At 48.8% G+C, this 16,740-nt stretch overlaps 2 protein-coding genes across 3 annotated transcripts in view; both read right to left on the bottom strand.

Moving 5' to 3' along the window:
• Nucleotides 1-3,723: 3,723 nt before the first annotated feature.
• On the bottom strand, nucleotides 3,724-5,774 carry Mfsd6l (major facilitator superfamily domain containing 6 like). Its single transcript, XM_021178196.1, has one exon. It carries the CDS (start codon nucleotides 5,639-5,641, stop codon nucleotides 3,884-3,886), a length of 1,758 nt encoding a protein of 585 aa, XP_021033855.1. The 5' UTR covers nucleotides 5,642-5,774; the 3' UTR covers nucleotides 3,724-3,883.
• Nucleotides 5,775-9,412: 3,638 nt separating this feature from the next.
• Nucleotides 9,413-16,740, bottom strand: part of Pik3r6 (phosphoinositide-3-kinase regulatory subunit 6) — a 57,993-nt gene continuing 50,665 nt past the window's right edge. For both annotated transcript variants that reach the window (XM_029483150.1, XM_029483151.1), the window contains 3 exons: nucleotides 16,085-16,197; nucleotides 10,691-10,803; nucleotides 9,413-10,174 (listed from right to left, as the gene is read on the bottom strand). In XM_029483150.1, coding sequence (XP_029339010.1) covers nucleotides 10,021-10,174; nucleotides 10,691-10,803; nucleotides 16,085-16,197 — 380 coding nt within the window. In that variant the 3' untranslated portion in view covers nucleotides 9,413-10,020. The remainder of the gene's footprint in view (nucleotides 10,175-10,690; nucleotides 10,804-16,084; nucleotides 16,198-16,740) is intronic.

Raw genomic sequence — 16,740 nt, 5'->3', positions numbered from 1 at the left:
TTTCTTCCTTCCTTTCTCTTTCTTTCTTTCTTTCTTTCTTTCTTTCTTTCTTTCTTTCTTTCTTTCTTTCTTTCTTTCTTTCTCTTTCTTTCTTTCTTTCTTTCTTTCTTTCTTTCTTTCTTTCTTTCTTTCTTTCTTTCTTTCTTTCTTTCTTTCTTTCTTTCTGGTTTGTTTTCAGATGTTCATGCTAAACCTCCGAGTGTTGTGAATGAGAAGAACGCTGGCCCCTGGAAAGAATATGACCATCGCCTTATTTCTTTTTAAAAATGATTTATGTAACTTTATGTGCATTGGTGTGAGGGCATCAGATCTCTTGGAACTGGAGTTACAGTTGTGAGCTGCCATGTGGGTGCTGGGAAGTGAACCCAGTGCTCTTAACCACTGAGCCATCTCCCCAGCTCCAACCATTGCCTTCTTGAGCTCTCAGCAGCTATGATTGCCTGCTCACACCTGGACCTGCTAACATCTGTCACGGATCATAAAAGATACATGGCCGGCTGATAGCTGCTAGTGAAGAAGGGGTCATAAGGCCTCTCCCTAACAACACAGAGGCAGTTAGAGAATGCTGTAAGACAATTTCTTCACTGGTATAGCTGTTTGTAAGTTGCTCACAATCCTGTAAGTAACCCTGGTCACTCCATGGTTCACCAGGCTAGACGTGAGTAGAACCATTTCTGTGGCTTGTTGTGGCACCCTGTCTGGGTGAACATACAGATGTCTGTTTATCTCCACAAGAGAGTTCACACAACATTTGAGAAAGTTTATGCTTTTGTATATTTTTATGATGAGGGAAGGCTAACTTTTTTTTTTCCTTTTCTCATGTGGCTCTTCACAAACAAACAAACAAAAATTAACTTTCAAAGGCAAAAGGAAGTCTCAGGTCCTGAAGCCACCAGACTGGAGCTGAAGTCTGATCCTGCTACCTGCTAGCTGTGGGACCTCAAGTAAGTCACCCATCAGCTTTGTCACCTGTAAACTGTAGGTGCTGATGGTGAATCTCAAGAGTAAAGATGAATGGACTAGCACAGGTACGGAGTTTAGCATGTAGTTACCAGGAAAGCATTTGGTGAGGCAGATAGGAAAAGGAAAGAGGAACTGAATTGACAAGGGCGTGGTTAACCACATCAGAGCCACTTGGAGACTGGGGTAGACAGAGAGAATTCTCGTTCCCACCTAGGAGGATCTGATGACTTCTGGGACTCCATCTTTTCCTCTATACGCTCAGACCTGGAGGGACAGCTAAGCTTAGGAGGCTCTGGCACAGAAGAAAATGTCCCAAAATTGGGATAAGGGGATGGATGCGCAATGCTCTCAGCCTGTGACCCAATGTGAGATTTTCCTAAGATTTCGTTTTCTCGTTTGTAAAAGGGAAGATTTTTTTTTTCAAAACTTAAATTTTATGTATGTGACTATTTTGCCTGCATGCAAGCCTCATGGGGGGCTCAAATGGCTGAAATGTCTATGGGGAAGCTGGCTTGCTCAGGTGAAGAGAACAGAGACTTCAGAATGGCTGGAATCTGGGTGCCTCCAGAAGATGATCCCACTCAATGGTACTGTCCCCACCCCATCTTCTGCCGCCTGCAACCCAAGATTTGTCTGGGACGACACTCTGCTCTGATAAAAGGGCTCAGCAGCTACCAGGCTGGCCAAGGAGATAGCTGAGCAGGCAAAGCCCTTGCTGCAGGAGCCTGAGGATCCAAGTTCAACCCCCAGAATCTATGGTGAACGGGGGAGAACTAACCTTGAAAGCTGCCCTCTGACATCTGCCTATGCTCTGTGGTACAACACAGGTGCCTGCATTCACGCATACATCACACACACACACACACACACACACAAATAAATAAATAACACTAAAAACACCCAGCTTCCCAGACTCCCTTATGGTTGGGCTGGCCATGTGACACAGTTTATACAGCAGTCAGCCAAGGACCTCGGGGAAGGCCTTTGCTTCCCTGGTTCTGTTTCTCTCGTTGCCTTGTTGTCACTGATTTTTACGCTTCTTACAGCTGGGAAGCAGATGAGGGGCCTGTCAATAAGGCAGTGTCTCCTCCTGATTACAGACGTGGGGGAGGCTGAGTGTGGCAGGGCCCCGAGGGGGACAGGATTGTAGTCTCTCTCTCTCTGCCATCACTGAGCACTGATCAGTTCTGGGTAGCCTTCCCCCCAATAGCTGATGTGAGACAAATGAGTCTGTTGAAAGCAGAGGTGATTTTGTGTTAGTTATCTGTACCATGAGGCATCACAGAGAGTACTGAACAACAGGCAAACCCTAGAAAGTATTCCAACCATTGAGCATTCATTTGTCTCCTCCTTTTCGCCACCTGTGAATCACTTTTTGCATTTTGTATAACGAGGCTCCTAAATTTAATATCATACATTTTCTTAATTAAAAAAAAAAAAAGGGGTATTTTTTGTTGTTTTTTGTTTGGGTATGTTTGCATGCCACATGCATGCTGTCCCTACAGAGGCCAGAAGAGGGCATCAGATCCCCCGAACTGGAGTTACCCACATGTGGATGCTGGAAATCAAATTCAGGTCCTCTAGGAGAGCATCCAGTGCTCTTGACCACCCAGCCACTGTCCAGTTTCTATTGTTTTCATTATAAGACAAGAAGAATTAGGATGTAAAAAACCCTGCCCTCTAAGCACCCGGTCTGGTAGCTCACAACTTTAAGCTGGGACAATTTACATGGGAGGCAGAGGCAGGTGGATCTCTGTGAGTTGGAGGCCAGCCTGGTCTATATAGTGAGCTTCAGGACAGCAGAGAGACCCTGTCTCAGAAAACAACAAACAAACAAACAAAAATCTTGCTTTTGGAGTAAAGGTTTGGAAGAGTCAGAACAGTTTCAGTAATGCTACCTTCTAATCAAGGCAGATATTAACATCTCCACGTGCTCGTGCAAGGTGGAATACAGGATTCTCGGCATCCTTCTCCTTGTGGCACATACATTTAGAGTAAGAAACTTGGGGGTAGAGTTCAATGTTGGGTGCCTCTTTATCTGCCCTCAGCACAGCTTTTATAGGATTAAGCTAGTGTCTCTCTTACCTCCAGGAAGGCCTATGACCCATCTAGATCTACTTCCTCTCTGCCCACTGCATCCCTCGGGTCCGGTTTCCTTCCAACCAGTTTAATATCCCCTCTTCTGTCATTTTGCCACTGCTGGTTCCAGTTGCACCAGAGTCCTACTCTGAAAGCCCTTGCAAGCCTCCCAGGTCAAAATCAGCAAACACAAAGGCAAATGTGTTCTTTCTCCCACATTCTAAACACTTTGCATAGCAATAAAATAAAAAAGTAAAATTAAAAAACAAACAAACAAACCTTGGGCTAAGGAGACTGCTCAGTTGGTAACGCAGTCTTTGCAAACAGAAGACCCAGAGTCTGATCTCTAAAATGCATGTAAAAATGGCAGGCCTGGTGGTGTGTGTGATGGGAGAACTCAGTGATGGGAGGCAGATGCAGCAGGAGGAGGAGTCTGGGGTTTGCTGACCAGCCACTCTTGCCTAAACGGTGAACGCCAGGCCAGTGAGAGATTCTGTTTCTAAAGAGGGCGATGTGTTCCTGAACATGACAACCTGAGGTTGTCTTAGTGACCTACACACACACACACACACACACACACAGAGAGAGAGAGAGAGAGAGAGAGAGAGAGAGAGAGAGAGAGAGAGAGAGAGAGGGCATGTGCACCCACATATGTATACAAACACATAAAAAATAAAAAAGTAAAAAAAAAACTCTTTTTACTACAAAATAAAATCACGCAGCGAGCAGATCCTGCTGTGCCTTTGGCATAGACATGGTTTCTTCTCCAAGGCTCCCTGCAGTGCAGGGCACGAGTCCTGGCATCCGTGAGAGCTGTCCTCCATCAGCATGCTCTCACCTCTCAGCTCTTCCAGTCAGAGTGCTCCTCCCTCATGGCCTTCACAAGCCAGTCCCCCTCTGACCCCTGCTCGGAGTCACTGGAGTCACTCCCTTCCATAGCTAGCAGCTTTGAGTAGTTGATCCTCTGCTCTTGGGGCAGCCTGGGCTGGATGGACAGGAACAAGGCCAGCCAAAGCAACAGGACCACACAACAGGCTTCGTAGAGCACAGCTATGCCGAAGTGCAGTACTACAAAGCCCCCGACAAAGCTGCCTAGGCTGCAGCCGCTCCCGTAAAAGTGACCTCGGAACATGGTGCCCAGAGACCTCTCCATTCCGGAGAAGGCCAGGTCCTCTATGGAGGCCCCCACAGCCCACCACAGAGCCCCACTGCTGATGGTGCTCAGGATCTGAACAGGGAGGACGGACCACCAGCTCCAGATGAAAGCATAGTAAAGCACCTGCAGGGCCAGGCAGCCCAGCCCCAGCCCCAGCACACCCACCCTAGACAGTTTCCTTAGCAACGAAGTTCTGAACGGGTGAAACAGAATTTCTCCTAGCAAGCTGAGAGCCACTGAGAAACCCATCACCAGCTCACTGCTGCCGTGGTCCTTCATGTGCCAGAACAGAAAGTCCTGCACAGTGCTGGCAGTGGCTCCTATCCAAAAGACAGTGAAGGCCAGGAGGATGAGGCGGGAGTCACCCCTTATGAGGGACAGAGCTTTGATGGCTTTGTAGCTGGGCCCCTGTTGCTGGTCTATGGGAACAGGAAAGGCAGTGCTCACTGCTAAGGCCAGGATACTGACCAGCGAGTAGCTGTAGAAATAAATCACGCCCTGAGGACCATTGGCCACGAGGAAGCATTCCAGATGCCCCACCAAGGCTGCGATGCCACACACACCTGCTGATACACCCAACAGTTTCCACACCCACAGGTCTCTGTTCCGATCAGTGGCGTCTACGAAATCCAGGTATTCATAAAGACTGTCATCCGCCACCTGCTCCAGAGGGGCTGCCAGAAGTTCCCAGAATACAACAACCCCCAAGGAGAGGATGAAAGTCCACGGTGACTCTTTCGAGGAGTGATCAGGGGTCTGGGCCCCCTGGGGCTTTGACAAGTTGACGGGACCTCCAAGAGCTGTACTTCCAGGAAGTAGATTCAGGGTAACATTGCCCACCTCAAAAGTCCCTTTCTGGGAATTATCTCTCAACCCAGAAGTGACAAGATGGAGGCCTTGTGTAGTGGTCCTGGCTCCTTCAACAGAGCCCACTAAATAGGTCTGCAGACCGCTAAATGTTCCTTCAGATCCATTTGGAAAGCCAGAAGTGTCCAGGGCTCTGGTGTGCCTGCTGCCTGGGAGGTTGGGTGCTCCAGACCCCTGGGTAGGGGTCATGATCACAGTTTGTGTGACCCCCAGCGGTAGGATAGTGGTGGCCACCCTACTGCTTCCATTACAAAAGTGGTTGACCAGATTTCTGTCCACCGGTGGGACGAGGACCATCAGGAGGCTGGCGCCTGCGGAGCTCAGCAATGAGCCAGTCAGAAACATTCTCCTTTTCTGGTAGCGTTTGGCCAGGAAGGCACAGAAGGGAATCCAGCAGGTAGCGATCAGGTGCTTGGTTCCCATGAGGATGCCCACCAAGGGCGCGGCCACACCCAGTTGCCTCAGGTAGAGGGTCAGGAACGGAGTCACACAGGCATCCCGGACTCCGCACACCAAGTGGAAGAGCCTGGCCACCCGTAGTGCCCTGGGAACATCCCATTGCGGGTTGGGGCTCATGGTTACGGGATTTCGCCAGACCCGGAAGGGCACAGGACTAAGTTAGATGCGGGGCGCGCGGCGCTCCATATCCTGGGAAGGGAGAATCGCTGGCTCAGGGTTCCGAGCAAGCCAAACTGCGTCACCTCCTGTCACCTAGCCAACGGCTATTTGCCCCCCATGTCCGGCCACCCTCCCGGAAGTGGCCCCGCCTCAAGAGAGAGACGCGGCGGGGGCGGAGCCCGCGCACCTGTTGACTGTACCTGCTGCACCTGTTGTACCTGCGCCTCACCTGCGCCACCTAATGGATGACGGACGCCCTGTGGTTTGCTGGGCGCGTTCTGACCACAGGTGCTGCTGGGCGCCTGGACTGCCTCAGACCTGAGAAACTGACAGGGTCAGGATGGGGATGTTTCCGGGAGAGAAGAATGAAGTGAACAACATCTGCACATCTCTGGTCCTCACACATCCCTCGTCCTCAGGTCTGTATTCATAGGCCCACTGGTCAGTGGCGATTTACAGAGTTGGTCCTGTTGATTGTACTTGAAATCCCAATCCTGTCTGGCCATCACCAGAGGACTCAGACTTCCCCTCCTTTGCTTGAACTTTTGTCTATAATCTTTCTGTTCACCTTATTGTTTTTTTCCATCGGCATTAAAACTCCCAGAAAGGCAGATATTTTGCCTTCTATCTATCTATCTATCTATCTATCCATCCATCCATCCAATCCTGGTAGTACCTCACAGCTCCAGGCAGTATGTACACAGTGGAAAATTTCATCCACAGTCAATAGAATGCTGTTGCCTGCCCTGTTTGGGAGTGCACTCCAGAAATTCTTAGCTGGCTTTGAACCTCAGTAGAGGAAGTGACTACAGATACTTAAAAACTGCAGGTCAAAAGGCATGGTAATTTATTGTCCTAGTAAAGGTTTCCAGGTGAATTCAGTGGCATCCAGGTCATGAGAAATGACTCCAGATTGTTTTCTCTCCTCAGAGGCATTTCCTCTCTCAACGGAACTCAGATGCAAGCCCTTGAAATCATTTGGGGGTGCGTCTTAGGCTTTCCTCCAGAATGGCCAACCATCTAGCTACTGAGGTGAGAGCCATTTGTTCTCAGACCTAGGGTCTCCATGCACTCTGCCACTGAGCTGTATCCCAGCTCTGATTTGGTTCATTTTTCACTCAAGGCTTGCTCAATGCACCTAATTTGGCCGTGGATTGGAGAGTGGGGGGTGTTTGCCAGCCAATATGTATGTGTAGCTAAATTTGACTGGGTACCGTCTTTCTCGGGAGACGGGTAGAGAGCTAAGGTCCTCCGCACTTTCTCTTACTGTATGACTGATAGACTTACTGATGATCAGAACCTAAGGATTAAAATGTTATTAAATTAAAATTTAAAAACTAAGAGTTGCTAGCTGGGTATGGTGACGTGACGCATGCCTGTGTCCAACACTTGAGGGATGGAGGCAGGGGGATCAGGAGTTCACCATCAGCCTCAGCTAGCTTTTTTAAGGTGAGACCTTGTTTACAAAACTGAGCAAAAAGAAAACAAACATGCAAGTGATTAATGGGAGTGGAGGCTTAGTCATATAATCCCACATCTGGAGGTAGAAGCAGGGAAATCAGGAGTTCAAGACCAGCCTTTGTTATATGAGATCCTGTCTCAAAGATATCAACCACAAACCTAAACACACACACACACCCCAAAACAAAAACCTAATGCTTGTGTGATTGAGTATGTTCAAACTGGTCTGAAGCAGTTCACATCACCTCAGTTCAGAAAAACAGAAAATCCCAGGTCAGACTCAGTGAGGCTGTGATTGTTACCAGTTTCAAACCACTAAAGACTGCCGGCCCTCCCACCTGCCAGCCCGCCTATGCCCCCGCCTGTGCAACACCCTCTGTGTGCCCCCCCCCAGCGCCTCCCTCCCACCTGCCAGCCGGCCTGCGCCCCCCCCCCCAGTGCCCCTGCCTTTGCCTCTTTCAGCAGCCTTCCCCCCACTTGCTCTTTCCCACAGCTTCTTTCTTGGCTCTTTGAGACTCTGTGGGCTTGTCTGCTTCTGGCTACCGGAGAAAACATTCCCTGCTTTCCATGCCCATGGGCGAGCAGAGACTTTCTGTAAGCCTAGACTGCCTTTGGGTGTGTATACTAAACCAACCCTGAGCCCTACTCACATCATCCTTGGCTTTAAGAATGGGTCATGGGACTTTCCCTTGTTCCTGGAATAATGAGGTCAGAGATAAAATGCCATATTAGTTACTTTACTGACACTCACACCCCACCCCCCACCCCCATTCTATATTGACTTGAATGAGAATGGTCCCTGAACACCACGCCCGGCAACACTTGGATATTTTAACGCCTGGTCCCCCAGTTGGTGGCGCTGTTTGGTGGTAGTGGTGGGACAGTTAGCAGGTTTTACTGGAAGTATGACACTAGGATCAGGTTTTGAGAGTTTTTTTTTTCTTTTGGGGTTTTGGGGTTTTGGGGGGTTTTTGAGACAGGGTTTCTCTGCGTAGCTCTGGCTGTCCTGAAACTCCCTCTGTAAACCAGGCTGCCCTGGAACTCACAGAGATCCACCTTCCTCTGCCCCTGGGGTGCTGGGATTAAAGGCGTGTGCATCTGGCAAAGGCTTTGAGAGTTTAAAGCTGCCTCTCTGTTTGCTCTCGCTACTTCATGCTCATGTTGGGCAATGTGAGCTCTCAGCTTCCTGCCGCCATGCCTGCTCACTGCTTGCTGCTATCCTTCCTGCCACAGTGGACTCTCATCCCTCTGGAACCCCTGAGCCAAAACAGACTCTTTCTATGGTTGCTCTTTGGTCATGACGTTTAGCCCAGCGACAGTAAAGTAACTAATATGGATTCCTGGCTTCAAAGGATCCCACCAGCCCAGGGACTCCATCTAGTTGACAGGAAGGGGCTCAAGTCTAACTCCCTTGGACTTTTTCTATTTCTCCCCCACCCTATAGTCATGAGGCCATGGATCGTAGGGCCAACAACACTACTATGGCTTTGTGTGGTGGTTTGTATATGCTTGGCGCAGGGACTGACACTATTTGGAGGTGTGCCCTTGTTGGAGGAGGTGTGTCACTGTGGGCGTGGGCTTTGAGACCCGCATCCTAGCTGCCTGGAAGCCAGTCTTCTCCTAGCAGCCTTCAGATGAAGATGTAGAACTCTCAGCTCTTCCTGCTCCATGCCTGCCTGGACATTGCTATGCTCCCACCTTGATGATACTGGACTGAACCTCTGAATCTGTAAGCCAGCCCCAATTAAATGTTGTCTTTATAAGAGTTGCCTTGGTCATGGTGTCTGTTCATAGCAGTAAGACTCTAATTAAGACAATGTACAACTTTTCTTTTTTTACTTGAAACGCCAATTTTTCTTATTCTCTAAGCTCTGGCTTTCCTGGCTTTCCTGAAGGCACCCTGCATTCCTGCCTCTGCTTGAGAGAGTCCTTAAAACGAGGAGAGGAAAGAGTAGGGAAATGGACCGCAGCAATGAATATGGCACAAGACTGTCATCCAGCCTAAGAGAATTCATTTGGTTAAATCAAGTTCTGTCTTCTGACTTCCTGTGCAGCGCAAATAGTGCTGTGGTCATGGATCAGTGGGTAAAGGTGTTTGCTGCCAAGTTTGACAACCTGAGTTTTGTTTCCAGGACCCACACTGTGGAAGGAAACAATAAATTTCCACAAATTGTCTTCTGACCTACATACATATAATGTCACACACACATACACACACACACACACACACACACACACACACGGAAGCAGTAACACTTTAGTGTGCTTTTATTGAGACTATCACTCTCTTCTTTACTGAGACAGACTGACCGCCTCGGCGCTGGCGAACCATGGCCTTGAGAGCTGGAAAGGATGGTATGAAGTCAGAAGGGAGCAAATACTGTATTCACCACCTACTTCCTGGTCCTTCCTCAGCCACAGGGCGCTGTACAAATAGTGAATCCATCAGCTCTGAACCCCTTTTTATATACTGAGGTCAAACCCAAGGCCTCCCATACACTAGGCAAGTGCTCTACCACTGAACCACCAGCTATACTTGCAGCTACCTGACACCAGTTCTCAGGACTCCCTAGGGAGCTGGAGTGGATGAGAAACGGGAAATGAACATCATCACAAGAAAGATGTTTCTGCGAGAAGCTCATCTCATTCCAGCTCTGTCCAGCAATCTGGGAGCCGTGGGCTGCATCCATCTTTATCACATGCCCCTTATTCATTACAATCCAGGCTCTTTTCATTCCCAGGCATTCTCTGACTCCTGGTCCAAGCAGAGCTGCCCAGTGGGGCTGTCAGTGTAAATGTTGTGGATGGGTAGGTAGTGTTTCCTCCTTCTTGGGTCTGCTGCCCCTGGACCCAGATCTCCCACTGTCCTGGTAAGCTTATTGGATGATGCCAGAGAATGTGTTGATGGGCATCAGAAGAGAATTGGGCTTGGCCATGTTCTTCTCTGTCTCCTGCCCATGCGAATTGAATGCTGAAGTCTTGGATTTCTGGGTCCGTGAACATGGCTCTGGGCAGGGACCGGCCTCAAATCTGCAGTGGGGAGAGACCAGCTTAGAAGGTAATCAGAAACCAGATTTTCCCTGATTAGAAAGGTAGACCACATTTAAAAGGTAGAGCAACTGTTATAGGGAACAGAGAGAGTTAAAAAGAAGACAAGACAAATCAGAGAAGGAGGTCCTCATGCAGCAAGGTTCTCTGAGAGTGGGGGAGATGCTTGGATCTAGGCCACTGTGTCTTTGTGTCTACCTCCCTGGGGAAAACTTGCAAAAGTCACAAAATGGGGGGTACAGATGCCCCAGAAGGGGAGCCTGTGATGAAAGATCAGTACAGGCAGCAAGGTTGAAACAGGAGGATGTTCAGGCTGTGTGTGCCCCGAGGAGTCCTGGGAACATTTATCACTAACCTCAAGTCGTAAGACAGTGGCCTAAAACTTACCTGACCACAGATCTGACTCTGATAAGTAGCCTGGGCCATGGGCAGGAGACTGTGGGCGTTCAGGGTTTCCCTGTTGGGGCAGGAGTCCTAGGAGTAGAAAGCCCCACTCACCTGACCACATCCCTGAAAGTCCGCCGACCGTCCTTGTCCAGCCATAGTGTGAGCAGCCTCTGGTCTTGGCTCTGGACTTGGATACTGGATGTCCGGAAGGTGTTGGTTGATGTCTACATCAGAGGAGACTTTATGTAAATGTCACCTTTGCTCAGCAGTTGGCTCTGCCAACACTTCCTACCCTGGAAGCTGATGCATTTCTTCTGTGTATCCCAAGGGGTCCCATCCCCCACACAGACTGTAGCAGAATTTCAGCAGAGCCTGTTATATGTGGCATGAATATGGACTGATGGCATCTAAGCTTGGAAGTAGCCTTTTGTCAGTGGTTATCTGAGATTTTATGGGGCTGTTCTTTTGATCGCTTCTAAGAGCCTTTGCTTAACTTAGTCTCGAAGTTTCCTACGAACGAGAATTGCTTAGGTGATGGTGGTTCCAAGGCAACCCCTAGATCAGATAAGAAGTTTCAGTGTGCCAGAAACTGACTTGCACGCTTAGCCTTATGTGTAACCCTGTACAGAGCTTCCAGGAGGCTGGCAGTGCTCTGTCCTTGAGAGGCTGAGACCGTGCTGCTGAGAAGCCTGAACCTATCCTTCAAAGTCTCTCTTTTCTCAGTCAATTGTCCTTGGTTAATCAGAACACTGACAACAGACAGGAGCTTTGGGTGGTACAAAGACAGCCCCAGTGTGTCGGGAAGCCTCTGAGACGGTTTCTCCCAAGTGTTTTCAACCCCGGATGCTTACAGTAATCACCCAAGGGGCAGAATGGGTGTAAAGGTCAGAGGTCGGGGACAACTGGAGCTGACTGGTGTCTGCTGGACATGACAGGACCAGTGCACTCATGGACTCAGCGGCTTTGGTTGCCTGCACAAGACCTGCACCCGACCAAGCCAGTCAACGATCTAGCACAGAAGGGGAGGGGTTCAGGAACCCCATGCTTGTTATTTTTTCAACTTGACACCAACTAGAGTCCTGGGAGGAGGAGAATCTCAATTAAGAGAGTGCTTCTAGCCAGGTGGTAGTGGTGCACACCTTTAATCCCAGCACTCGGGAGGCAGAGGCAGGCGGATTTTTGAGTTCAAGGCCAGCCTGGTCTACAAAGTGAGTTCCAGGAAAGCCCGGGCTACACAGAGAAACCCTGTCTTGAAAAACGAGAGAGAGAGACAGAGAGAGAGAGAGAGAGAGAGAGAGAGAGAGAGAGAGAGAGAGCGAGCCTCTATCCATTGGCCCGTAGGCAATGCTATGGAGCATTTTTTTTTTTAAATTAGGGATTGATTTGGGAGGTCCCAGTCTATTGTGAGCAAGTGGTCCTGGGCTATGTAAGAAAGCAGGCTGAGCGAGCAGTAAACAGTATTCCTGCATGGTCTCTCCTTCAGGCCCTCCTTCCAGGTTCTTGCTTAAGTGACTTCCCTGACTTCCCACAATGACAGATTGGAAGCTATAAGCTGAAATAAAACTTTTCCTTTCCAGGTTGGTTTTTTGGTGAGTGTTTTACCAGCAATAGAGCACATCTTTAGCGAGGAGCTCACAGACAGGGGAGGGCTTCCAGGGGATGGAGAGTCAGTTTTATTTAAGGGTGTGGCCCCTGGTAGGTCCACAAGTCTCCAGTAGATGGCGCTCGGAAGGCACTGTGTTAGTGTTGGTGTGGGTTGGCATTATTATTATTATTGTTGTTGTTGTTCCTGTTCACTGTAATATTTCCAGATGAGTGTAAGCACAAACAGTGGTCTTAAGTGATGAAGAAGGAAATCTACTATCTATTCTTTCTCTTTTGTCTCCATCCTAAACCCCTTTCTTCTTCCCTCATGCGAATCTGAACAAGTGAGCACCAATGGAAGAAAGACACACCAGAACCTCCATTAGATGGAGAGGAGCAGACACCCACGGCTGAGGGTGCCAGAGGGGAGAGGAGATGCCTGTTCGTGCAGGAGAACCTCAAGCACTTTGGATTCCCCCAGGAACTCTTAGCTATGAGGGAGGAGTGTGTCGTGGGCAGGGGAACAGGCTGTGGAGCCCAGTGGGCAGTAACTGACAGTTAACCAGATGGTTGTCTACACTGGGGGAGTCACTAGTCACCTTCCAGGAGCACCCACAAAAGCTGCAGAAGGAGAGTGGCCCAGGGGAAGCCAGGGTTAGTCACTTTACACGCTATGATCGAAGGAATCTGGGGTTGCCCAAGTGAAGAAAATGGGGTCCGAGGATCTGGGTGTCACCTGCTGAGCTCCCGCAGTGAAGGTCTCAGCACACCGATTCTAATTCAGTGATCTTTCCCCTGCTGCGTACAGGGTACTTCAGGTGTTTGGCACAACCCAGACTCACACTGTAGGTGACCAGAGGCCATCCACTAGCCTCCTCCCACACACCTGTCTGTTGCAGTTGCCTCTGGGGTCTCCTGGGCTGTGGATTATGAAGGCAACACACACCTATAATGCATCTATACAGGCCAGCGGCAAGGGCCAGCTGCAGGCTTCGCAAAGCGTGTCAAGATGGAGGACAGGCAAGGCTTCCATTCCCTGTTGGCGTTGCTGTGTTCCACACCCAAAGCCCCCTTTCTTTTGTCCTTGCCTCGCTGCTGTTATTCCTGTCAATCAAGCATCCAACCCAGCCAAAGACAAGACTGCGTAGGCAGCCACAGGGCTCTTGCTGTTCTCAGCTGGGAACACCTTCCCTCTAGATCACCAAGAACTTCCCTTCCATGGCTTGGTGCCTACCATCTAATGAAACCTGCCAGGGTTCCAGGAGAGGAAACACAGCTATTGGAATCTTGCTCAGCAAGTCAGAAAGAAATAAAAAACAGGAACTTGCTGGGTTGATTTGCTTAGAGAGCCAAAAGCCCCTGGCCAGGTTATTTAATGAGGTCATTTAGCAGAGGAACTGACTCTCAAAGAGGAGCTGCAGTTAAAGTGACAAGGTCTACCTTACAGCTTCAAGCTTGAACACCATACTGTCCAAGGCTAAGGTAGAACTGAATCCAAAACAGTGTGTCTCTGAGCAATGAAAGCTCTTAATACCACGGATAGCTGGCGTCAGAGAAGGTAGGCTACCAGTTCAGAATTGAGATGCTCGAAGCTCTAGGTGACTAGCAACATGCTGTGTGCCCGATACATTGAGTGCTGGAAACATCAAGTTGAGGGCCCCGCCCCATGCCATTTACAGAGCTGCAGTGTCGCCATGGCTGTGTCCCCAGGGCTAAAGGGAGAGCACAAAGGTGGGGTACCCAGCTCACTAGGAAGTAGGGAGTAGGGAAGATCTTGAGGGAAGGGAAGGTCTCCCAGGTACATGGCCCCTGTGTCCTGTCACAAGTGTAGGCAAAAGTCTATGGGGACAACGATAACTCAGCAAAGGCCAAAGGTGGGGTTTCTGAAACACTTTCAAACTCTCAGGCAGGAAATTGAAATATAAAGGTTATAAAACATTTAAAGAACAAATTTGGGGAAAATATTTTAAAAACATGAGACGAACAAAAGGATGGTATTCTCATATAAAACCAGGACACCATGGTTTCAGTATAGGTGAGAACACACAGAGGAAATAAATGAAAAGAAACAGTTACCAGTAAATGTGAGAAAAAAAATCACTGTCACTAATTGGGAGTGACAGAAATCCAGATTGAAACAATCAAAATTTTGATGATCAGAGTCACAGAGTTGGAACAAGTCAGCTTGTGTATTGGCTGCCTTCCAAAATTGGCGTCCACACATGGCAATGGGGGTGGGGTGTGGAGACCAGTGTGGTGAAATGTCCTGATGTGTGGGTGTCAGCTCACTAGGGAAGGTTTTTAAAAGCATAATCATGAGTTTTAGCATCTGTTTAACCCTAAGTATGTTTGCCACAGCATGCTTATAATCATAAAAGATCACTGAATCATACAAAAACATTTCAATAATCATTATGGGTATACACAACCATTATGAAATAATATTTAATGGCATAAACAAAGTCCCATCAGGACAAATGCACAAAGCCTTCGTATATAATATAATGTGAAATATGTAGATATTATATGGGTCTCTTTTGGTTGCCCTGGAATTCACTATGTAGACCAGGTTGGCCTTGAACTCATGTCTCTGCTTCCAGAGTTCTGGTTAAAAGTCCTGTTCCCAGCCTTCTTTCAAATATTTTGAGCAAAAACATTGCTATAGACAATTATTCACTGTATTTATCAATTATTCAAGAACATATAATGAAAAACCAAAGTATTTATTTGATACTCAAAAATGTCATCCTAACCATGCACTGAGATGATGAGTAAACTTATTTTGCACATATAGATTACAACATTGCCATGCAAAGAAGAAATGGAAAGACTGAATAGGGACAGTGACTTTGCAACATGGAGGTGACTTTGCTGCAAAGGGGTAAGCTCAAAGCCATAGCTTGCAGGCAAAGGAGTCCTGAATAAGGGCCTCAAACTTATAGAAAAAAATATATATTTTTAAAAAATTATTTATGTATACGAGTACACTGTCACTGTCTTCAGACACACCAGAAGAGGGCATCAGACCCCATTACAGATGGTTGTGAGCCACCATGTGGTTGCTGGGAATTGAACTCAGGACCTCTGGAAGAGCAGTCAGTTCTCTTAAACACTGAGCCATCCCTCCAGACCCCTAGAAGTATCTTTCTAAAAGCTTGAGTGACGTAGGAGAAATGAACTGCATCTGGCAGCCAGAGAGAAATCGTTGGCCAAGGTCGAGTTTCCTGTCTGTTTCTAGGATGGAAAGAAGACCTGAATCTATTTGTGGAGGAAGGAGGGTCAGGGGGAGGCGGGGAGGGAAGGAAGGGCAGAGAAAGTAAAGAGAGACTCCCAGAATCAAGAAAGGTGCTGAGTGACATCAATGTTCTGGGTGAGCAGGAGTTTGCTGGGACCTGGTCAATGTGGGTACAGGATTTATCCCAGAAGCTATCAGCATCTGGCCTGTCTGGTGGGTGGTGCACAGGAGTCTGTGTCAGTGAGAACGTGGTTCAGGTGGGACCACGGGGCTCTGAGGTCAGGTTAAGTGAAGTTGAGAGAGGCCATCAGAGAGCAAGAAAATGGGTGAGTCTCATCCCTTGATCACTAAATGTCAGCCAAGGCAAAGCCAAGGGGCAAGGTGGTCAGAGAGGCAATGAGGATATGAGAGCTGCTATGTAGGAGTCTGGTTGAGGAGCAGTGGTGGGGATGACATGTGTGGGTGACTGTGGTTGTTAGGGGTGTTAATTCTCAAATGGGCTGCAGATGGAAGGAAGACGGGGCTCCGTGTCTGCCTTATACCACAGGGTCTTTGCATCGGCCACATTGATTGGAAAGTCCCACAGCAGGTGTGAAGGGCCACCATCAGCTCCCCCTCTCTGAGTACCTTCCCCTTGGGCTCCCTTACCAGCTGCCTGTCCCCCCCTCTAGTCCATACAAACTCACCGTAAATGACCTTCCTGCCAGATTGGAGGACTTGACCACCTCTGTCACACTGACGTGCAGACAGGAACAGTCTGTGGCAGAAGCAGCCTTTGGTGAGGTACAGTGGGAGAACCCTGAAACAGAGAAATGGAGGGGGTATGTGAGTGGGAAGCTGGAGATTCTGGGTCCTAAGAAGACCCTGTATGTCTGTCTTCCCATTCTGCTGCCAGTTTACCCCGCCCCTCAGCCTCTTCTCCTGGGTTCCATGTTGACCCTAACCAAGCTTCTGTTCTTTCTTCTTCTCCCATCTCCTTCCTTGGAGAATCAACCACGTTTCTGAACCCATAGTGATCACCACTCCAAACCCCAGGGTTACACATTGAGAAAATGGTCTCGTGTAGCCCTGGAACTCGGAGATTTACCTGCCCCTCCTTCCCGAGAGCTGGGACCAAAGGCATCGCTACCACACTAGGCTTTGCTTTTCTTTGTTTTGTTTTGTTTTTGAGACAGGGTTTCTCTGTGATGCCCTGGCTATCCTGGAACTCACTCTGTAGACCAGGCTGGCTTTGAACTCACAGAGGTTTGCTTGCCTCTGCCTCTCTGCCTCTCTGCCTCTCTGCCTCTCTGCCTCTCTGCCTCTCTGCCTCTCTGCCTCTCTGCCTCTCTGCCTCTCTGCC

This window comes from Mus caroli, chromosome 11 (genome assembly GCF_900094665.2).
Source record: "Mus caroli chromosome 11, CAROLI_EIJ_v1.1, whole genome shotgun sequence".
NCBI classification, from domain to species: Eukaryota; Metazoa; Chordata; class Mammalia; order Rodentia; family Muridae; genus Mus; species Mus caroli.
Note: the sequence above shows the minus strand (reverse complement) of the source record. Positions and strands in the feature narration are given on the sequence as shown.

Excerpts from the sequence above, each read along its gene's own strand:
- Mfsd6l (XM_021178196.1), bottom strand. The coding sequence starts at position 5,641 with ATGAGCCCCAACCCGCAATGGGATGTTCCCAGGGCACTACGGGTGGCC.